General features: G+C 37.9%; 1 protein-coding gene and 1 long non-coding RNA gene across 3 annotated transcripts in view; both read left to right on the forward strand.

Moving 5' to 3' along the window:
• Positions 1-10,149, forward strand: part of LOC126379924 (facilitated trehalose transporter Tret1) — a 36,308-nt gene extending 26,159 nt beyond the window's left edge. For both annotated transcript variants that reach the window (XM_050028937.1, XM_050028938.1), the window contains exons 3-14: positions 443-547; positions 1,151-1,353; positions 2,453-2,608; positions 3,117-3,200; positions 3,523-3,619; positions 4,495-4,631; positions 5,766-5,975; positions 6,482-6,559; positions 6,752-6,850; positions 7,835-7,980; positions 8,481-8,601; positions 9,500-10,149. In XM_050028937.1, the coding sequence (XP_049884894.1) occupies positions 443-547; positions 1,151-1,353; positions 2,453-2,608; positions 3,117-3,200; positions 3,523-3,619; positions 4,495-4,631; positions 5,766-5,975; positions 6,482-6,559; positions 6,752-6,850; positions 7,835-7,980; positions 8,481-8,601; positions 9,500-9,586 (1,523 nt within the window). In that variant the 3' untranslated portion in view covers positions 9,587-10,149. The remainder of the gene's footprint in view (positions 1-442; positions 548-1,150; positions 1,354-2,452; positions 2,609-3,116; positions 3,201-3,522; positions 3,620-4,494; positions 4,632-5,765; positions 5,976-6,481; positions 6,560-6,751; positions 6,851-7,834; positions 7,981-8,480; positions 8,602-9,499) is intronic.
• Positions 10,150-23,374: 13,225 nt separating this feature from the next.
• On the forward strand, positions 23,375-24,252 carry LOC126379935 (uncharacterized). The gene is made up of 2 exons (XR_007568407.1): positions 23,375-23,447; positions 23,974-24,252. It is a non-coding gene; the product is annotated as an uncharacterized LOC126379935 (long non-coding RNA).
• The last annotated feature ends 71 nt before the right edge of the window (positions 24,253-24,323 follow it).

Below are 24,323 nucleotides of genomic sequence, written 5' to 3' on the forward strand. Positions count from 1 at the left end.
ATTTTACACACGCAAACTACACTTTCTAAAATAGTTCCCTATTCTAAAAGTTCTAAATATATTTTAAAGTTATTTGTACTTAAGTAGGTAAGTACTAACAAATTATATACCTGAAGATGAAATCATTCAACCTTACAAGCAACAAGAGATGTTTTTCCAATAGTTTTTGTTTGCGTTTATTTGTGTCTATACAATGTACCATGGAATGCATGACGTAATAATCTAATTTGACAAGACAATATTAATTATATTACTAAATCCATGTTTTTGTGTTTCTCAAGCGTAAAAAAATGTTGCCAAGTTTTTTCTAAATAATTTTTCAGATTCTGAAATTAGAGTTACTTATTGAAATTTTTGAAATCCGAACTAAAGTTTATAAGTCGAGTCTAAGATTTTGGAACTGGATTTGTACTGTTTGACTAGAGAGTGAACACTTTTTCAGGTTATGGAATGACACTCGGTTTCCCCACGATTCTGATTCCGGCTGTAAAGTCTCCAAAAGATGGTGAAATATTACATTTAGAAAACTCCGAGATATCATGGATAAGTAAGTATGTTTTTTGGGACATAACTTATTGAAAGCTTGCGTACTTATTACTTATATAATGAGGGACTTTCCAAGCTACGTTCCTCAAAAACAATAGATGGCTCTGTAAAGATTTTCTTTCGTTTAACCTTCAAATTACGTGGATAAGAGACATCATGCATCTCTTATCTCTGTTTTGGGTATAAATGATTACCCTTAATATTACAAAAATATTGGGACAAATAGAGAAATTATACTTTGCGCACGAATCGCCATATTTGTTATCTTTTCTTCTTCTATCGTGTGGGTTGTAAGGTGAATAATTACCAACCTCATCAGCCTGGTGTCAGGATTATTATTGAACCGCCAAAGCCGTTGGTCCCGGTTACTACTTACTGATGTAAGTAAGTAGTCGTTACATGAGCCATGCCAGGCCATATTTGTTATAATAATTATGCTTTTCAATTTCGGTCACAAGGTGTACCAAAAATGATAGCTATTTTCCTTGTAGGTGCAATATAAAACACTACTTATACACCACTCGGGCTCGTGACCCTGTGCAAAAAGGATACCGTTAGGATGATGATATACCATTCAGGAATTCATATTTAGTTCCTTTTTCAGGTTCTATAAATTTAATAGTAGTGCCGGTGGGTTGTGCCTTGTCTGGTGCGGTGACGTCACCAATGGGCCGCCGCAGAGCCATGCAGATGGTGAACCTACCCTTTCTGGTGGCCTGGCTGCTGTTCCACTTCTCCCAGACTACTGGACATCTGTATGGAGCACTATTCCTGACTGGACTAGCGGGGGGTCTATTGGAAGCACCGGCAAGTACCATTAAGTACGGTTGGTGCCAATGAAATTGATTCAACTTTATTGTTTGTCAACGATCTACGACTTCAACGTTGAATATCTCGCGGTTGGATCATTTAATTTACTTTAATTTACATGGAAGCAGTTCATTCGCCCATATTATGTCTGCTTTTACAATTTAACCCTAATGGGCTGAACATAGCCACGAGTAATCAGAAGACAACTTGCAGCCACTTTTATTACTACTTATTACTTGTAATAATCATATGGTGACATATGGTATGGTAATCATATGGTTTCCATCGGCCTTAATGGGCTGAAGGCACTGTCTAATTAATATAGGTTATAGGTAATATTAACTCGACGATTTCCCTCAATCAGCGCTTATCTCTATAGACCCACTGGGGTCGATTAATTCTTTCAAATATTTTTCCTCTCAGACGACGCCCTGAGCCGAGGTTCGCGCCCAACTGGGCACCCTCAGGTCTGTTGTCTTTAACGTTGTACCGGGCGAGAGCCTTCAGCGCTCCCCATTTGTCCGGCATCTGAAGCATCTACAATAAGTCACGTCAAAAAATGGTAATATTAAATATTGTATTTTATCCTTCAACAACATTATTGCATGATTAAAAAACCGTGTTATTTCAGTGTCCTCCTTACATGATGTCTGTGGTGATCTACATAATATTATTGGTAAGGAAATATAGGCACAGTGAAGCAAAACATGTATACGAGTATGTTAATCATCTTGACAATAATTTATAGGCACTGATAGGGGCTTTTTATATCATTCATTGACCTACGTCCCTACATCATTACGGTTTCCGGAGATATATAATATAATATTATAGTTGATTACCTACTTCCAACCTGTTTTAATATGTCTTTCTCTCGAGATATAGGATTTGAAAATTATCGACATAGACTACTTACATTAAAAACGAGTCTATTACTTGAAACCCGTGAGACGGTTGAGACGTGTCTTGTTGTAATGGCATTAACTACTTGGCCGGACATATGAGGAGCGCTGAGAGCTCTCATTAGGTACCTACTCCAAATTTGAATAACATGAGCTTATAAAATAAATAACTAAATAAATGTTATATGGTGCAGGTGCTGACGTACGTGGCGGAGATCACGCAGCCGCACTTGCGGGGTGCGCTGTCTGCCACCAGCTCTATGTGCATCATCATCGGAGTCTTCACACAGTTTCTGCTCGGCCTCTTCCTATATTGGCGGACGGTCGCGCTTGTGAATATCTCTTTCACGGTAAGTATCAGGCTGTTAGTGACATCGTAACGAAAACTTTGAGGGATGCTACAGACCATGATCCTGAGTTAATATCAAGTGGAATTTTTCGTTGCAAAAGTATGGAACAGAAAATACTGAAAAAAAAAAAAACAAGAATATTCCTACAGGACTTTCCACTTGATATCAACTCAGAATCATGGTCTGAATCATCCCCCTCAGTATTCGTTACGGCGTCACTAACACCCTGTATACCAAATGTATAAATTTTTGACCCCGCACCCTGGTTGAATATGCTCCGTATTCCCTCAGATTGATTGAGGGGAGGCTTGTGAGCAGCACTGGAACTTGGGCTTGCAAATATAAGACCTTAGGTATTCGAAGATTGGACCTAAAGCCCTTAGTGAGACTGATATTAGGCTGTTTATGTTACATTTATTACATGTTAATTAAGTAGTAACTGTAGTATTAGTGTTAGGTTAATTTAGATAACTTATCTAATTAGATACATACGTATATTTGTTTCTAGGTATTGTCGGTCATTTCGCTGTGTTTCATTCCTGAATCACCGCATTGGTTAGTGTCCAGGAAGAGATTCGATGAAGCCAAAATGGTAAGTAGTCTCTCAGCTTTACCGCGTAAGTTTGTCCAGCCAGGTAGTGACTACCATATGCCATAATCTACAATAAGTCACGTACTTAAAAAAAAATGCTTGTTCTGACTCCTTAGCGGCATAGGCCCATTTTAAACCAGAGTTGGTCTAGCTTAATACGAACTGGTTCCGGCGGAGATTTACCGTTCTATATGAAGTATTATTTTTTATTTTATAAGTACCACTAGTCTCAAGGGTAAACCCCCATAACGAATTCCGTTCCCAAACTCCACATATTAAGCTATTGTCGTACAAATCTTGCCAACAAAGGTGTCTTTTTCAGAGTTTAGAGTGGCTTCGCGGGTGGAAGCAATCCGGCGCTGTAGATAAAGAATTGACAGATATAAAAGCATTGTATCAGAATACAAATGGTGGAAAAGGTAATTATAACGTAAATATAACATACAGTAAGTGACACCGTACGGAAGTCTTTCGGGGATGACTCAGACCATGATTCTAAGTTAATTTCGAATAGAATTTCCTGTCAGAAAATTCATGTAAAAAGTTTCAGACTTTTTCCATAGTTTATTTCCATTTCCTTACTTTTGCGATGGAATTTCCACTTGATATCATTTCAGAATCATAGTCACTTTAATACCCTGTGTATTATAATATACATACCCGTAGACATTTTCTGAAACTGTTCTGAATAGAGTTCTTTTATTAAGTAAGTACAGTGATTTTCGCAGAGATGAAAGCGGTGGTTTTCTTAGGGACTGCAACGTATTTTGATTTTGAGGGAAAGGTTCTGGTTATGAATATTAAAATGCTGGATACTTACAGATATCTCAATGGTTCTGAACAATAATTTTCACAGTACACTGAGTCACTAGGTACGAATACGAACTAAGTACCTAATAGGTAATATAAATTGAGCTCATTAATGCCTTTTCTATGAAAAGAAAAAGAAAAGAAAAAACATATAAGTACGGTCGAATTGAGAACCTCCTCCTATTTTGAAGTCGGTAAAAAAAAGTTTTCCATTGTCAAGATCAATGAAGGTTCATTTTATGTCGTGAGGAAAAGCGAAGTATTTCAAGGACACATACATACACGTTCAGTCATACATAAACTCAAGCCTGTAAACCGCTAATAGGGTAGGCAGCGCCACAAATAATCAGATCACAACTTGTTTGACAAGAAGTCCTATAATATGGCTATGAATCGTACGATGTGTGTTTTTAGGTATATATTTTTTTTTCGAGAAATTAATTTATTGCTTGTACTTTTTAATCTAAAAAATATCCTTTTTCAGAGAAAGCTGAAATCGTGGTTGACGAGAAGTGGTGGGCGAAATTGTCTTGTTACTTGGAGAAGAGCTTCCTCCGGCCATTCTTCCTAGTTTCCTACAGTTTCTTCGTGGGTCATTTCAGTGGCATGACTACGCTACAGGTAACACTACTTACGCATATGAAAAATATAAACATCCAATATTTTAATAAGTGGGTACGTCAGGCTTATAAAAAGTATGTTCTTACCTTCAAAATATTAGGTAAGTACTTATATTTAAAAAAAAACGCTTCCCATGCTCTCATAGCACGGCCGGTAGTTAATAATAATAACAAACTACATAAGTCACGTCAAAAAATAACAATTCATGATACATTTTACTGGCAAACATAAATATTTATGACTTGCAAGCAATTGTTCCCATCCGTCCATAGGCTGTCCGCTAATTGTATCCAAAAAAAACTGTCATTAAGCTGAGTCAGTGCGATCTACACGGCCACATTATTTCCCATTGTTGTAGGTATTCAAGAATACATAAGGTATGTGCAACAAGCATTCATTTATCATACTCGTAACGGCCTCGGTGGTCCAGAGGTTAGGCGTTGGGCTGACGATCCGGAGGTCCCGGGTTCGAATCCACCGGAAATATCACAAAAATCACTTTAGTTTGTTCCCTAGTTTGTTTAGGAAATTACAGGCTGACCACCTGATTGTCCAAAAAGTAAGATGATCCGTGCTTCGGAAGGCACGTTAAGCCGTTGGTCCCGGTTACTACTTACTGACGTAAGTAAGTAGTCGTTACATGAGCCATATCAGGGGCCTTTGGCGGCTCAATAGTAACTGTGATATAAGTACCTGGGTTGATGAGGTTGGTAGGTAATTCACCTCACAACCTACACGATAGAAAAAGAAGAACATCATACTCGTAACAACATGAAGGTGTCAGGAACGCATAATCGTGTGAGACATGGTGAACGTTTTGTACACTACTAAGTATATGAATTAAATTGAAATTATTCACGAGCGAAAAAAATACTTAGGAAAGTACTAATAATATACAATCTGTCGTATAATAATGGCAGTAGTTAGATAGTTATCTTGTTACAAAAGACTCGTGCAATAATAGTAAGTAAGAATAATCTTAGTCGTTTTATCTTGGCCTTATTTGTACATACTTGCTAGTAGAAAATATAAAGCTAACTCTATTTCCTTAGTGGAATGATAGCTACAAGTATCATTCATAAAAGCCTTGAAAATATTTCATGAAAATACTAACACGGTGTTTCGGCATTGCAGACGTATGCGGTGTCAATCTTCCAGATGTTAGAGGCTCCCATTGACAAGTACTACGCGACCTTGATCCTGGGCCTGCTGCAGATCCTGGGCTCGGCCACGTGCGTGCTGCTCGTCCACTACACCGGCAAGAGACCCCTCACCTTTTTCTCCACTGCTGGAGCAGGCGTGTGCTGCCTCTTAGTCGCCTCCTATGACGCCTACATCAGAAATGTAAGTACGTATTTTGTCAGCCTCCGTGGTTTAGTCTAGTGGTTAGAGCGTTGACCTTACGACATTGAGGTCGGGATTCGCTTCCCTATTGGACTCTGTTTGGTAGGTAAATACTTTGCAGGCTTCAATCACCTGATTGTCCAAAAAAGTAAGATGATTCTGTGTTTCGGAGGGAATGTTAATCCGTGGGTTTAGACGTGAAAACACCTCCACAAACCCGCAGTGGAGCAGCGTAGATATGCTCAATAACCCCTCCTATGCCCAGCCTATGGATGTATATAGGCTGTTTATCATTATTTGGCTAACACGTGAAGAGCGCTGAAAAGCTCACCCGGTAATCCAGTTGAAGATAACATGCCGGGGGCTCGATCCTCGGCTCCGGGCATTGTTTTGAGAGGATTTTGTTGACTAGAAGCGACCCTTGAATATATACCATCAAAACTGTATTTTTATGTTTCCTTTGTTTCAGCTAGTCTTTATTAATATACTTACATTGTAATTTACAGTATGCCGTAACTCAAGACCTGCCGGCTGTGAATGTATCAAATAATATTCAAGCGGCTTCAGACTATAACATGCCACAGGTACTTACGTACTTACTTATTGTAAAACGGTTGATAAATCTAAATGTTCATATATATGCTCTTGTAAAATATCCAAGTTGCCTGGCCAACCAATGGCAACTTCCTTTTTATAGGGTTTCTTTCTCTTTCAATCTATTCATGTTCTCAAAGGTTTTATTCGTACCTACTTAAATGTTTTCCTTAATTTTACAGCACAATCCACATGCGTGGATACCAACAACTCTGCTGATGCTGTTGGCTCTGCTCACTCACACTGGAATAAGATTATTGCCATGGATACTTATTGGTGAAGTACGTTTACACATTTTCGTACTTACATAAATACTTTAAACTGTCCACGATTCGAAAGTGCCATGCCGCTTGCAACGCATGTCGAAAAAAAAAACCTATCGGCCATTTCTATTGAGTGACCGTTCAGTCTGCTAGGATTGATAAAACATATTAAGTAAGTACTTAAGTAAAAGAACTAAAGTTAAAACCATACAGTAACCAGGTCGTGACTGGTACAAAATAATAGTTTTTCGCTGGTTGGAGGTAAATTATAAAAGCGTTTATGTTATTATTTTTGCGGAACAAAATTATTCAGAGACATTCGACTGAACCTTGTATAGGTGGGTAAAGCGCTCACGCAATGGGTGCCTACAGATGGACTTCCCAGCAGAAGCAGACGCAAAAATGGTGTAGACGCCTTTGAAGGACTAGCAAAACATCTGCTTGAATTAAGAAGTTGTGGAAAAAAAATACACAGACACAGCCTCCGTGGTCTAGTGGTTAGAGCGTTAGGCTCACGATCTGGAGGTCCGGGTTCGATTCCCGATGGGGACATTGTCGAAATCACTTTGTGAGACTGTCCTTTGTTTGGTAAGGACTTTTCAGGCTTGAATCACCTGATTGTCCGAAAAAGTAAGATGATTCCGTGCTTCGGAGGGCACGTTAAGCCGTTGGTCCCGGCTATTAGCCGTAAAAACACCTCCACCAACCCGCATTGGAGCAGCGTGGTGGAGTATGCTCCTTACCCCCTCCGGTTGATTGAGGGGAGGCCTGTGCCCAGCAGTGGGACGTATATAGGCTGTTTATGTATGGAAAAAAATAGGACCTTTGCTCAGCAGCGGGACAAGATAGGCCAGAAAAAAATGATAAAAATAACTCCGTACCTGACCGTCAACTGTAGCTAAGTACATTTTGTACATAGGTAGCAGGAAATACTAGAGTAACACAGGTCTATATGTGTAGATGAGGATTGATTTGGATGGTCACGTGTGAGGTGTTTCTCAGGTGTTCAGTGCACGGACGCGGTCGGGCGGCGCGGGGCTGGCTGGCGCCGTCGGTTACATCTTCGGGTTCCTCACCAACAAGATGTACATCAGCATGGTTGACAGCCTGCACATAGTCGGCACTTACGGCTTTTACAGTGCCATTTGGTAGGTAGAAATAAATTCTTTTAGACCGCTAACAGTCGGTGGAAGTTGTCTTTTGATTAGGTGCTCTGCACACCCCATTGCGAATTGGCGTAAATGTATGTGTGTATGTGTAAACCGCAAATACAATTCTTATTGAGGTCTATATTTCTCCAATTGCAGGTTTGTATCTGTATAATAGAAGCAGTGTGTGGTGACGCCACAAACCACTTTCAGATTAAATGATGAATCCTATATATTTATTTAGCTTTTACCAACTATATAGGTGCTTTAGTTAACCGTACATATATATAATTATACAGCTCATATTAAACTATTTATTACCTTTATTGAAATACTATTATAATAACAAATTAACAAACAATTGTCATTTCTTCTCCTCAGCCATAACACCTTGCGAAATGACGTAAATTCAAAAATGTTACATTGACCTTCAACAAGTTTATCCATGATAATTACGTTGAATAAATGATTCTGATTTCTGATTTCTAACTTGTCCACAGTTTCTCAGGGTGTGTCGTTTTTTACTTTATACTGCCTGAGACCGAGGGCAAGAAACTAAATGATATTGAAAACCACTTCGCCGGTTTGAAGAGGCTAACCAATGAAGTATACCGGTCTCAAGTAAGTTGCAATTTTAGATTACCACACTAATTAATAAATATTACTTGTAGGTAGGTATGAAAAACTAATAGCCACATCGCTAATACGAATAAACGAAACAATGCCACAACTTTAAGTATACAATTTTACAATCACCCACACACAAAAACCGACTAAGTAAAACAAGCACATTACACATAGCCTGTAAGTAAATTAAATTATTTTCACACTAAAAATAACGAAATGCCACATCTGTGACTTTGGCCACCGAACAGCTGTATAGGGGTTAAAAAGGCCACATCGAAGCAATTTATCTAAAAAAGCAATATTGCTATTTGACATTTGTTTGCATTGCGCACAAACTTTTATATAAGTACTTAAGTACGCAAATGTCAAATTGCAATATTGCTTTTTAAATGAATTGTTTAGGCCTTTTTAATCCCTCAGATCATCGTCTGGTTCTTCCTTAGCCAGGGCGTTAAGCATTAGCATCGCGCGAGTCCTGTGTTCAGTGTGTTCTATGTGTATAACGGTCAATGCCCGACCTCACCAACTCAGGTGTTATTTATTATTGAGTTGCGAAAGGCCCCCGACATATTGTGGCTCACGTAACGACTACGTGCTTACTAAGTGTAAGGATTTAACATGTCTTCCAAAATCCGAAATTATTTTTCCACTACACTAAGGACAGCCTTACAAAGTTAATTTTGGCATGTCTCCACCGGATCACAAACCCAGGACCTTCAAATCATGAGTTGAAGGGTCTAACCACGGGCAAGAAACCATGGAGGGCGTTCAGCACTTACATAGCTAGGGGTTAGCACTCGCCTCTTCGGTTGTTTGAGAGGGGAAGCCTATGCTCAGCAGTGGGACTTGTATAGGATGCTTATGTATGTGTGTTACATTTTTTAATTTTCAGAGGAGACCAGCTCTAGAAATGGCCAAAATGCGAGAAATTAAAGGCAACGTGAATCTCTCGTTTGAAGGAGATAGTTCTAAACTATAACGAGTTTTACGAAGTGGAATGTTATAAAATAATCAAATTAAATGTACAATTCGTTATTATCATAACTGTTTAGATAGGTACCTATACCTAGTTTTATACAATTCTATGTAATGATAATTCACTAAGGAGCCGGTCTCTGCAATAGAATAAACACAAGGATATTGTGACAAGAAGGCTGGAGGCTGAAAAGACCACTGAATAACAGGCGATGATTCAATTGTTTTGTACTCATTTGTTTTTATTATTAAGTAATGTTTTTAGACTCGTAAAATAGACTCTATAATCCCACAGGTGTTTAGTTATAAAGACTTTGCGCAATGTAAATTAGGTTAAAATCTACATTTTTCATAATACATACTAATCGGCATCGCAATAACAAAAGTCTGTGTAGTCAACTAAAGTGGTTGAACCACAAGAATCTGAAGCTACTTATGATAATAATTGTATGTGTGTAGGTACTGTACAGTGAAATAATTTTATAATTGTTAAGTAATAAGTAACACATTATATAAGTGTATGTAAATAAATAAATACTTACCTAAGTACAAAAATATGAAGTTTTATTCGCCTTTTTCTTGCTTTATCATTCTGAACGGATCTATTTATAAGCAAAAACTTCGGAATTGAAATACCTAATAAAAATAGAAAAGTAAGGCGCGATATTTCAGGTTATACATATAAACGCCATCATTGCCTCATCTTTCGTTATTATTCCGTTGTTCGTTTACCTAATCTGAAGTTATTCAAACATTAGTCATTTGAAACATAGGTTAGGTTAGGCCCATGTGGCGAAGACTCGGCTCTGCCTACTTATCTACTCAGCTAGAAGGTATAGACAGCTACTGTGTGTTCCGCAAAAAATCTTTATTGAAGGTCGAAGGGCCGTAATAGTGGCACCATAATTAGATGTTTGATACAGTTAGCGCCGGGATGTATTCGGAAGCAGCAACAAATTTCCCATCAACATTATTGTCCATTCGACTGCATCGTCATAGGAACGTGTACATGACGCACGTACCTATGATGGAACTGATGTACCGAGGTAAGCACAGGGCAAATATAAATTGTTATATAAGTACGCAAAGATGTCTATTGGAGCTTAAATATGTAACGTTTGTAAGAAGGAGGTAATCTCCTTTTTTAAAAACGTTGAGACTGACTCGCTTATAGCTTACATACTTAGTCTGTTCTGAAGAAGGTATGTCAGAACAGGCTGAGGTGGGTACCTCACAACAGACTACCTACATTCCTACTTAAAAATCGTTAAATAGTATTGTTATAAGTGCGCCTTGCAAATCATTTGACGTGTGAAACAGGGATAATCGTACCAATTTTGTTTCAATAAGTACTTAATAATAATAGGTATCTATAATAAGTTTATCAGGTTTACAATATTGCGAATAATATTAAAAATACTGCCAATTTAGCTACAACGGACGACACGTTGGTTCAAAATGTTTATGTGGGTGATCGTCAAAAATGTTGCGTAGCAGTGCGGGCTGTAGTGAGCGGTGTGCATTAGTGGACTCGCGATGGATGAAGTTCAAGAATTTAGTTATGATGAACTTGTGACTCAATACTATAACAGTGAAGACGATTACACACAAGCGTGGATCTTAATTAATAACTACGACGTACTAAGTGAATACGACCCAAATTCAGGTAACATCCTTTAAAAATATTTTTAATCTTTTGTGGGTGAAAGTAGGCATGTGTGCGTTTAGACCCTTTTTAGGTACCTATAATTGAAAGAAAAATGCATCTTGGTAAGTACATTTTATAAAACTTTATTAATTAGTTCATAAAACATTAGAAAAATAATTTTAAATTATGATACCTACTTTTAAAAGGCATTGGGCAATTAGTATGGACGATTGGTGCCCTTTCCTCGCTGGCGCTGCGCACGAATGAAATTGGTGCAGTTCCTACAAAGAGCACTCCTATGACAGTTCATTGGAAACAACAATATAAAAAAATAAGATTTTCTATAAGTAGTAACAAAATCTAGCAACTTCAATCATTTTCATAGAAAAACCCATATCTCGTGACGGCTGCGGTGTTGAGCTTAACTGTCATATTTTTCGTACGCAGCAGTTTTAAAAAAAGGCAATACAATCCCCTATTACCATGTCATTAACATTCAACTCGGCAAGCACAAAATATTTGTTCATAGGTACCTTCGTTCGAGTCCGAATAGGTTAGAATCTATTAAGGAATAATTGTTTACTTACAATTTTTTAATATGTGTACCTACCTGCGTACTATGAAATTCGTATACTTAGTAGGCGTGTCTAGGTATGTCTCTTTGTTAGGGGGCGTGTGTATATATTATCATAACCTAAGTAAGTAATTAATTAATTTACTAGTAGGTAGTCTAATAATAGTAGTAGTAGTCTATTTAGGCAGGTAGGTACGCGAAATGTTTAACGAAAAATATTAAAACTTTTAATTTTCCCGGTGTACAAAATCTGTAAACGTTGACATTATTTTTTTTTATTTATTATGATGAAGTTTAGTTGTAGTCGTAATAAGTAATTTTATTGATCATCTGTTGGTTAGCGGCGAGCTGCGTGTGCGCAGCCCTGGTCTCGGCGTCGTCGAACTCCTCGGGCTTGCGGGCCTTCACCTGCTTCGCCCTCCATGCCAGGTTGGCAGCAATTGCTCTCTGTGGATATTACCCAACATTGAATTGAAGCTTCAGCTGGCTAAAGACACGTAGATCAATTTTTAAAACTGTTAAGTCCAGTTCCCATACAAATTTCACTCTAAAATTCGGCTAAGTGGGATGGTCCATACAAAATCGTTCAAAATGTAAATTTTAAATCCTGTAAATGGCTACCTACGTAACAAGCTGTAGGTACTTTTGGAAAAAATATACTTTGATAAATGATAAGAACTTACTTCTTTACGTAATTTGAATATGTTTGATCTATATAAATCGGCTTTCTTGTTTTTGTCTTCCAACTGAGTGACAGTATTATCTATATATCTGAAAACATTTTAAACAATTAGCATACTTACCTTTAGAAAAAATCGCAATAAATGATACCTATGTGGATTGTTAGTACCTATAGGTACTTATTTTATTTATAGTACCTATCTACACTATGTTTAAGATAACTATTTAGGTGGGTACACTAACAATTAGTAAAAACTTCGTCGACCAGAACAACTAAATACCAAAAGGCTAATTTGTAAAACATACCTACATTCAATAGTAAAGTAGGTATAGGTAGGTTGGATTTAAGTACTATTAGTTTTTCGATCGACGAAAATATCGTGAGGAAACGCCTAAAGTGGCAATTCCAGCTTAAACATAGATTGGAGTAGGTTTCATTTTAAGTACTTAAAAATAACTAGATTTTAATGAATAGTTTGGGTAATAGCTAGGAGCAATTAATGGAATTATCGCAAATTATATTTCTCGTAAAATCGTCAGTTGATCACCCGATTGTCCGAAAGTGAGACGATTCGTGTTTCTGAGGGCACTTTAAACAGTCGGCCCCGGCTACTAGTTACTTTAAGTATGTTGTCTTTACATTAGCCATGTCAGGGGCGTTATGCGGCTCAATAGTTACACCAGGGATTATGAGATCGGGCATTAATCTCACAACCAACGCGAGAGAACAAGAAAACCTAGGTTAACAGAATAGTATATTTGTTTTCATTAGGTACTTGGTTTTAAGTAGTGTATGGCCAAGATAGTAAATTGGATTTCTGGATTTCTTCTCTCCCACTTGACAAAGAACTTCCGGCAGCAAAGCGCCGAAGTTGTCCCACAGGTACTTGCAAACCTCTGCCGTCAATGTTTCTGTAACACATTCTCTGTTTGATTGTAATTGCATCACCCCGGTAGACACTCAAATAATGTCAGATGAAAATTTATTAACTTTTGTCTAGATAAAGTTTAGATTATTCCATTGCTTAAAGGCTTTCGTAGTCCACTAGACTTAAGTACCTACTTAAGTAATTCACGAGCCCCAGCTCACAACTGATAGGCTCCCGGTGGGGATATTCTTACTTTTTTCTTTTGAAAAACGTGTTTCTAATCTCGTTTAGGACATTGCAGGATGAATAACCAGATTGGAAGAGTAGGTTCCAGCAGGCACGGTAGCTGTTGGTCCCGCCTACTAGGTATTTACTAAGCGAGTATACATAGCTACCAAGTCGTTTTAAGAGTGATGTTAGATGCCTTTGGTGGGTCTTCAAATAAGTACTTACACGAAAAGTCAACAACGTTTCAAAATGAAGAAAAATTTCTTACTTTTGATATCGACTTGTTCTGTAGCGGGCAAGAGCTCCACAATATTAGGATCTTTTAGGAACAGTCTACAATCTGGGTTAGGTTTTTCTGAATGCCCACAGTCCTTGGTAACTTTATACAGAAGTTCATCTTCACCTAAATTATAGGAACTCGTGCAAGCGGCACACTGATAGACTTTTTCACCCTTTTCACCGATCACATATCTTCCAGTTCGATCGTAGAAATACTTGTCAGTGTCGCTGACCTATAGAAAAATAAGTTTATTGACATCACACATAGGCATTTAATATCCATTCAAAGAAATAAAAAAGTATCGGTCGTATTAGCGAAGAATGGTGTGATTTCTGGCAGACACCAACTTTAGATAGGTACTCTTGGTTATATAAAACTAGCTCGCACATTCTTGCAGTTAACGTAAATAGCAGTAATATACGTAAGCTTGTGTTTAAATGGGCTGTAACACTGGTAGCATATCACCATGATCACACACCAAGAGTGACTGTAATGTCCTTTCAAAAATTACGTCTGTTACATATGGCTACGTTTCATCACATGTTTATGTATCTTGGAACAAATATCAGGAGTGGTAGTGGGCTGTCATAATAATGAGTCAAGTCAGCTCTGATCACTCCGATAGGGATACGTGATTATATATTTACGTACGCAGCATGTAATGTTGAATCCGCAAGAATAGATACCAATATTACCGCTTACTGATCATTAATTAACATTATAATATACAACATAAGAACCTGACACACTACTTCTCGCCGGTTTAAAGTAATCTTGACCTGGGCCTAAAATGGCCACATCGGAGCAATTCATCTATGAAAGCAATTTTGCAATTTGACGTTTGCGCATATAAAAGTATGTGCGCAAATGCAAACTTTTTTTTGACGTGACTTATTGTAGATTTGCCACAGATGGCATTAACTACTGGCCGGACTCTCACCCGGTACAACGTTTAAGACAACAGGCCTGAGGGTGTCTGAGAGGAAAAATATTTGAAAGAATAATCGACCCTGGCGGGTCGATAGCGATAAGCGCTGATTGAGGGAAATCATCGACCACACCGGCGGGGTCGGTATCGGGGTCCTGAAGTGTTTGGTGTCGCGAGCTGATTGGCTGCCTCTACGAGTATGGCTAGGGTAATAGAGTCGTCTCGAGGTCGTATATTACGTCCTTCGGACGCCGATACTTTTCAGTAGCGTCCCTAAGCGGGATGTAAGTATTCGGAAGCCGCAACTACCAGGGGATTTGGGTGGTGTGGAGCAGAATCGAAAAAACGTTTTGAAGCTAATTTGAGCCATTGGGCAATGATTGGCAGATCTAGGTCAATGTGCAGATTTTCATTGTGAAGGAACCACGGAGCTCCCGTGGGTTTCCGCATGAAACGATTTTTTATTACCTGTAGACGGATTTGATCGGATGCGCAATGCAAAGAATTGTCAAATAGCAATATTGCTTTCTTAGACGAACTGCTTCGATGTGGCCATTTTAACTCCCCTGGTTCTTCTAAAACATCCTAGATTTGATCGCCGTATGTTCGGCTAGGCCTTTCTCTTCCAGTTCTACCATTTACACCCGCATCATAAGTCTTATTCATAAATCCCATTAGGGATTATGATCTTGAGTTTATGTAGGTACTTACCATAAGCAGTTAGCAAAATCTTTTGTTGTCAGTAGGCAAGTTATAGTATATAAGGTGTTAGTGACATCGTAAGGTAACTTTGACGGATGATTTAGACCATTATGTTGTATATACTCAGGGTGTTAGTGACGTCGTAACGAAAACTTTGAGGGATGATTGAGACCATGATTCTGAGATGATATGAAGTGGAGTTTTCCGTCGCAAAAGTATGGACCGGAAAATAATAAAAAGAAAAACAAAAATTTTCATGAATTTTCCGACTGAAAATTCCACATGATATCAACTCAGAATCATGGTCTGAATCATCCCCCTCAGTATTCGTTACGGTGTCACTAACACTCATACCTACTTGTATGGGTACAGTATGTACTTGTGCGGGGTGTAATCGTAACGAATACTGAGGGGGATGAAACAGCTGATTATTCTGAGTTAATATCAAGTGGAATTTTTCATCGCAAAAGTATAGATTTGAAAATAATTTTAAAAAACTAAAAAAAAACATGAATTTTGCGACGGAAAATTCCACTTGATGTCAACTCAGAATCATGGTTTGAATCATCCCCCTCAGTATTCGTTACGATGTCACTAACACCCTGTATGTTATTACGTATTTTGTTGTTATGTTGTCTATACACAGAAAATTCCACTTGATATTAACTCAGAATCATGGTCTGAATCATCCCCCTCAGTATTCGTTACGATGTCACTAACACCCTGTATAGGTTGGTATTACCTGTCTGTACTCTCCGGCACAATTCAGGTGGTACATTTTTTTTCCAAAGTCGAAGTTATAAATTTGGTGGCCGTAGTCGTCCATGTTATACTTGCCAATGTGATCCTTATAGAAAATACGGTTTTGACCTAAAAACAACGCGATAATTAAATATGTACCAAAAGTAAATACTTATGTAAAATTCTTTCGTAAGTACCTACATTATAATTTAATAAAAGCTACTTTTGCATTTATTAGTGGAAACTTTCTGGTTTAAAAAGGCCACAATGAAGCATTCCTTCAATGGACCCTGGAGAACTTATTCCCTTCACGTACGGTATGGTTGTAAAAGACAACCATACTTAAAATAAGTATCTACCCACACCATATCCATACTTACTTAACACTATCTATAAGCATAATAAGTAATTAAGTGCGTAGATAATAAACTATGCAAGTAGGTAATCTTACCTCGAACTGCAAAAAACGTCATTATTGCCTTGGCAGCCTCTATATAAAGCTTCTCGACGTATGCCTTGCGTCTGGAGAAATTTTCGCCTATAGTATCCCAGCATTTCTTCTTCGACCCGGGCAGTTCAGTAGTTCTTAGATGGAAACAAAAGACATTAGTGGGGATTAGTAGGGGGAAACGCAGACTACTCTTAATCAGATATCCGCTAAATTGGTAAAAACAGAAAGAATAAATTTATTGTTAACGACGGGCTCCGAGCGATCTCATTGGTTTATTATTCTATTTTAGTATGACATTTTATTATATTCTTTTGTTTTGTATTATCAGGTCTTGTCATTTTTAGCTTTAGATTCAGCACGTATTGGTTTTTGCTTTTTGTTATTTGCGATATCGATGTATGGACTCACAACATTTATATTCAGTAAAAAATAAAACTAAGTACTGTTAGTAACTTATTCATGTTCATTCGGAGAAAATACTCTTTGGATCATAGACATCGATATCACGAGGCTTCCAGGTTTTGTGCCCGGTTAACGGCAATAAATGGCTATTGTGGGTATGAACCTGGAAGCCTCGTGATATCGATGTCTAAGTAAAGTCCCATGACTTAGACATAGCTGGCGAGGAGTGAGTGTGTATTCTGGACTACTCTACCTACCCCCTTGGGGATAAAGGCACTTATAATATAAGTAGGTACTACGAACTATCTTACTTCATGGAGTCATAGCGTTTTTTATATTTGGTCACATTTTGTAGTTCATTTTTCAGTAGTAATATAGTCTTTTCTATCTTTATAAAATCTTCCAGTCTCCTTCCCCAGTACGCAACCTCATCTTCTAAAAAGTTTAAGGGTGTGTCGACTTGATGAATCTCTATTTGATTCCGGATCTTTTTTATTGCCCATTCCACCTGCGTGAAAGATAACTGTATCATCATCACTGCAATTTGTTTGACATTTACAAGTAAGGAGTCATTGTTAAACGTGCGCCGCCGTGTAGGTACGATCATGTATTGTTAGGGTTCGTAATGTTTATTTTATTATTTAACCCTTTCACGGGCAGAGACCATCGGTCATTGATGGTTCATAATATGTAGGTAGTACGACACCTTGGAATCGGAACGTCCGTAGACGTTCTGTTCTTGAAAGTGTTAATTATTATTAGATTATTATAAACTACTATTACCCGCCTTTTTGAAAGGCGGTACGGGAATTTTGTTCGGTTGCGGTAATGTACAAATTTTCGCTCACGCGAGCCCCTCTCAAATTCACCGTCTACAAGTAATACAAAATCGTTTCATGCGGAAAGCCACGGGAGCTCCGTGGTTCCTTCGCAATGAAAATCTGCACATTGACCTAGGTCTGCCAACCATTGCCCAATGGCTCAAACTAGCTTCCAGACGTTTTTTCGATTCTGCTCCGCACCACCCAAATCCCCTGGTAGTTGCGGCTTCCGAGTACATTCCGCTTAGGGACGGTACTGAAAAGTATCGGCGTCCGAAGGACGTAATATACGATCCCGACGACCCGATTACTCTAGCCATAGAGGCAGCCAATCAGCTCGCGACACCAAACACTTCAGGTCCCCGATACCGACCCCGCCGGCGTGGTCGACGATTTCCCTCATTCAGCGCTTATCGCTATCGACCCACTAGGGTCGATTAATTCTTTCAAATATTTTTCCTCTCAGACGACGCCCTGAGCCGAGGTTCGCGCCCAACTGGGCACCCTCAGGCCTGTTGTCTTAAACGTTGTACCGGGTGAGAGCCTTCAGCGCTCCCCATTTGTCCGGCCAAGTAGTTAATGCCATCTGCGGCAAATCTACAATAAGTCACGTCAAAAAAAAAAAAAAGGTAATGTACAACAAAGAGTTGGATTGTTAACATTGTTTATGAAAATATAACATTATTCAAGAGAATAGCTGCATTGTTTGATTACGACGAGCACCTCCCCACCTGAGACCAGTAGTACTATCACACTATCAAAAAAAAAATAAAAAAGTACCTATAGATATTAAGTGCGGTATGTATGAAAAAAGATACTCATTCACCAAAGCCTCCTAGCTGGAATGAAACTTTACAAACGATTGTTAGGCAAACGTAGGAACTCAGTAGCGTGAACTAATGATGAATACCAAAAAAAATACCTCTGCTATGTCAGTATTGCGGTGACGTTCTTGCCGGGACACAATCAACCGTTCTTTATTTACTTCATACATTTCTTCCAGCAGATTTTGCAGAACCGCATTACGTTCTTCTCTCAGTGTCGCCAAGTTGTTATGTAAACGTAGCAAAATATCCTCGAAGCTGACTCTAATTCTATAAGTCTGTAAGTTGGTTTTATACGTTTAGATGTTGTTGTGTGAAATAAGGACTTAATTCTTTTATTTTTTTATAACTGACTTCAAAACAGGAGGTTCTCAATACGTTGGAATTTTTTTTTATGTATGTTCCCCGATTACTCGAAAGCGCCTGGATCGATTTGGATTTTTTTTTATTCAAAAGAGGATGGTTCCCAGGTGCTTCTATTGTCAGCATGTCATTGACTGATGATGGGATCCCAGAGAAATCAAGGGCAACCCTCAAATTTTAGAGGCACGTGTAATGTTTTCAAAGCTACACCATTTCTTACGTCCGATCGTAATAATTTTATGTGGCTTATGGAAATCAACTCCTCAATAGTTAGGAGTTAAAGGATAATTCTTTCACTGACAGCACTGAAAATTATCCTTCAACTCGCGTCTCGCGTACAGACCCATGTGCATACATTTAGTTATAACAACAAGTGAGCTGATGATGGAAAGTCGTGACCTTCAAAGTCAAGTATTATGCCTTCCAAGAGTTAGGATTTAATCCTTTATTAACTATGGGATAAACTGTGGCGATTTGTTGTTCGTTGGTGACATTTTATCAACATTAAAATGTACAATTTATTAACATATGATTAATTTCCAATTTTTTTGTACCTATAGGTCCTCTAAAGTCCACGAATCATAGTATTAGAGCTATAAGTAAGTATGTAATATCAAGTTATTATCACCAGCCCATTAACGTCCCCACTGCTGGGGCACGGGCCTTCCCTATGGATGGATAGAGAGATCGGGCCTTAAACCACCACGCGGGCCCAGTGCGGATTGGTGGTTATTAACGACTGCTAATGCAGCCGGGACCAACGGCTTAACGTGCATTCCGAAGCACGGAGGAGTTCGAGATGAAAACTTTTTTTGTGGTCACCCATCCTATGACCGGCCTTTGCAAAAGTTGCTTAACTTCAACAATCGCAGACCGAGCGCGTTTACCACTGCGTCACCGAGCTCCTCGTAATATCAAGTACTTACTTTTAATGGACGTAGTTAGTCGGTCGAATTCGACTTTAGTACCTATATGACGTACCTACAAGCTATAATGTCTAGTTCGAAAAGACGTAAGACGTGATGGGGTGAAAAGTCACTGTTGTATGAGGACAGGGTACATGTTAAACTTGTTGTTGCTTATTGCTCTTACCAGGCAACTTTAGGGTATGAGAAACAACAGAAAATAAATTAATGCAAAAAGACTTAGTGGTATAAGTTTTATGACACGTAGTTTAATACAATGAACATGGAGTATGGACCTAGATCCCGTTTAGTGTTAGATACCTATCGACTTAATTACTTACTGTTATTATGCGTTCCTCGAGTCTCTATATCAAGAGTTATAAGTAAGTAAGATGTATGTAACAGTAACAGGACTAAATATACTTACCACTTCTGCTAATCTTTCAGCTATTATAGTGTGAGTAAAGTCGAAAGCTTCATTCTTTTTCTTAATGGAGAATTCTGTGTGGTAGATGACGAAATTTAACACTGTTTCATCTCTTTCGAATTGTTTAACTGTCTCTCTCATGTCTTCCATTCCAACCATGATATCGTTATATTTTTGTTCTATATTTGCCAGTGCCGCTATCTGTTCGGGCGTCTCCACAGGTTGAAAACTGCTTATAAATTTATCTTGCTTATATTTCTGGACTGTAGTTGAATTATCTACGAGTTCAACGATGTTTTTCCTATTGGTCGTGTGGCGCAGTTCGTCGGCTTCTTTAACACATTCATTTATTACCTCACTCCAATAATGGATGAAATTATTGATAAGTCCTTTAATCTGACCGCAGTATTTATGATATTGTCCATCAATTAGTTCTATATGGGTTAAAATCGTAAGGTATTCATAAAGTTTTGGAGAAATATTCTCGTTTATAATGATATACGGGACTTCCAATTCTATTAGCCTTTGACCAACTAAAAACTCTTGAAACGGTGTCATTTTATTATTTTATGTTTAATAATGTGCTTGTGAAATACCGAGTTATAAATTCTGACATTTACTTAGTATGATGATTGTTTTTTCAAGTCATGAATAGAAAAAGTAATTTGACATTTTTTTTTCGATGGAGAACATAGAGAAAGGTCACAATAGAGGCTACACTCTATCGTTGCATTACATAGGTTCCAGGTCACGGCATTATAGGCTATGGTAAATACTTAGTAGGTATATTGCTCAGTCGTAACCATAACAATAAAAAATAATAAGTTTAGAACCTCCTTCACATCGGCCTGCTTATATAGGGTGTTTTTAATTTCAGTTCCATTCTTTTGCGACGGAAATTTCCATTGATATCAACTCAGATATCAGATATCATGGTCTGAATCATCACTCAAAGTTTTCGTTATGATGTCATTGACACCCTGATACCTCTATGTATTGTATCAACGTAATGTATCTTATGTTCAAGTTCAAAGACATATTCATTCAGTAGGTAACATGCTTACACTTTGAATCGTCATTTTTTACATAAAAAATATTTTTGATTTCGATTTGATAACGAACGTCTCATCCGCCTAAAAGTAGCCAGCATCTCTATGTTTGCGTGTATGTTTGTTCACGAATTTCTAAGAAACTATTTAATATTTTATTAAATAATTAAGAAATAGTGCAGGTATAATCAAAATCGGCTTTGTAATACTTACCTAGTTTTATTTAACGTTAAGTAAGTATAGTCAAAAACCATTATTTTGGAACAATGACAATGATCTCGTTGATGTCTTTTGTATGAAGGGAGCCGTAATAAGTGCTCATTAAAATTTGATTGCAATGTGTTTTTTATTGGATTAGGAATTTGATTATTATTTTTATTTAATAATCAGAAATAAACGAAATCGAGGCGATCGTGGGAAAAATTGGGACGATGTTAGGCGAATCAGGATAGAGACTGGCTTCTTACGGTTAGCATGGAGTCCAATATTTTCTAAGGGATATTTTTTGTATCTTTTATGCATTATGAGAATACGTTGGTTGATTAAGGAGAGGCCTGTGTCCAGCAGTGACGTCAGCATGTAGACTATTTATTTAAGCGACGGCGGCGGGTTGAGGGGACAGTACGTTCAAGGGGGTGGCCGGTTAGGCGGCGGAATGTTGAGACTTGATTTTCATTTTACTGACAGTACATTTCATGTATTTTCTATCAGTCAAATCTTTACCAACGCTTCGGAATCAAAGCCATCATAATTTTATTTATTTATTTTTTTAAAGGCAAAATATAACTACTATATCGTCTACAAAAAAAGGCTTGGCGAAGTGTGGATACTTAGTTCATTGTACAATGGATGTACCTCTGTCTACGCCGATTGGGAATATAGGTGTGTACCTACTTGTGTTTCTGAGAAGTGACAGCCCTAACAAAAATCCCTATAAATCAGGTATAAGACGTATAACCATGAAACCGTATGGATGACATTCGAGCTAAAATTTGCAATTAGAAGGTACAAGAGGAAGATCTGAAAGTAGCTGTGTGACCAACGGCTTAACGTGCCTTCCGAAGCACGGATCGTCTTACTTTCGGACAATCAGGTCATATCAACCTGTAATGTCGTAACCAAGCTATCACAAAGTCATTATTGTGTTATATGTCCCCACCGGAATTCGAACCCGGGACCTCCGGATCGGATCGGCGCATTGCTAACCTTGAAAGCCAGGAGAAAAAGTAAGGAAATGTAAGTCACCATCTCTTCTATAGTGAAACTAAAGTTATGTTGTACATTGAACAAATACTTAGTAAAGTTCTTTATAAATCATTGAATTGAAAATTGTTTTGGGTGGTTCTCAGTTTTCTGGAAACAGTATCAAACGTAGTGACATAAATTATTTTCAACCGTATTTATACTAAGTGCGCGAGTCCGATTCGCACATTTATAGACGGACCAAACTGACCCTAAATGTATAAATATTAAAAGTCAGAGATCGGAGATGAAATAAATCATTTTTTTTTTTTTTTTTTGTTTTGGTTTTCCCCGAAGGGTAAGGCAAAGGGAACTATGCCCATACAGCCATGTCTGACGTATTTTTTTTCTTATGTAAGTCACCATCTCTTCTATAGTGAAACTAAACTTATGTTGTATATTGAACAAATACTTAGTAAAGTTCTTTATAAATCATTGAATTGAAAATTGTTTTGGGTGGTTCTCAGTTTTCTGGAAACAGTATCAAACGTAGTGACATAAATTATTTTCAACCGTATTTATACTAAGTGCGCGAGTCCGATTCGCACATTTATAGACGGACCAAACTGACCCTAAATGTATAAATATTAAAAGTCAGAGATCGGAGATGAAATAAATCAATTTTTTTTTTTTGTTTTGGTTTTCCCCGAAGGGTAAGGCAAAGGGAACTATGCCCATACAGCCATGTCTGACGTATTTTTTTTCTTGATGATTAATGAAATGATGAAAGGTGATGATGATGAAACCTAAGCCCCCACCCTCGGAGTAGACTCCTACTCCGAACCCCAAACGAATTAACTCAAAAGTCCGCATAAACTTTTGAGTTATGAAGCGGCTTCCTGACACGAAGCGAAAATAGGCAGATACACTTTGTTTATTGAATACTCCAATATAATAACACTCGCGAATGTCTTCCGACTAACTTAATGCGATCATTAACCACAAAACACCACTTCGTATTAATTATTTAGATTACTCAATGAAGAAAGCAACTGTCCCGTTCCCGTTTCCCGCCAAAAAGCCTGAAATAAATCAATTAAAACACATAAAACAAAAATAAGAAAATCCTAGATTAAGTAATCGGTGACTATATTTTTTCTTTCTTTCTTCTTTGGTTGTGTGACATTTGAAAAAACCCGCTAATTTTTTTTTTTTTTTTTGTTTTGGTTTTCCCCGAAGGGTAAGGCAAAGGGAACTATGCCCATACAGCCATGTCTGACGTATTTTTTTCTTGATGATTAATGAAATGATGAAAGGTGATGATGATGAAACCTAAGCCCCCACCCACGGAGTAGACTCCTACTCCGAACCCCAAACGAATTAACTCAAAAGTCCGCATAAACTTTTGAGTTATGAAGCGGCTTCCTGACACGAAGCGAAAATAGGCAGATACACTTTGTTTATTGAATACTCCAATATAATAACACTCGCGAATGTCTTCCGACTAACTTAATGCGATCATTAACCACAAAACACCACTTCGTATTAATTATTTAGATTATTCAATGAAGAAAGCAACTGTCCCGTTCCCGTCTCCCGCCAAAAAGCCAAAAACCCGCTAATTTTTGTTTTACTCGTGCTAGTGCTGCCAATGTCAATCGAAATG

The sequence above is a fragment of the Pectinophora gossypiella genome, chromosome Z (assembly GCF_024362695.1).
Source record: "Pectinophora gossypiella chromosome Z, ilPecGoss1.1, whole genome shotgun sequence".
NCBI lineage: Eukaryota > Metazoa > Arthropoda > Insecta > Lepidoptera > Gelechiidae > Pectinophora > Pectinophora gossypiella.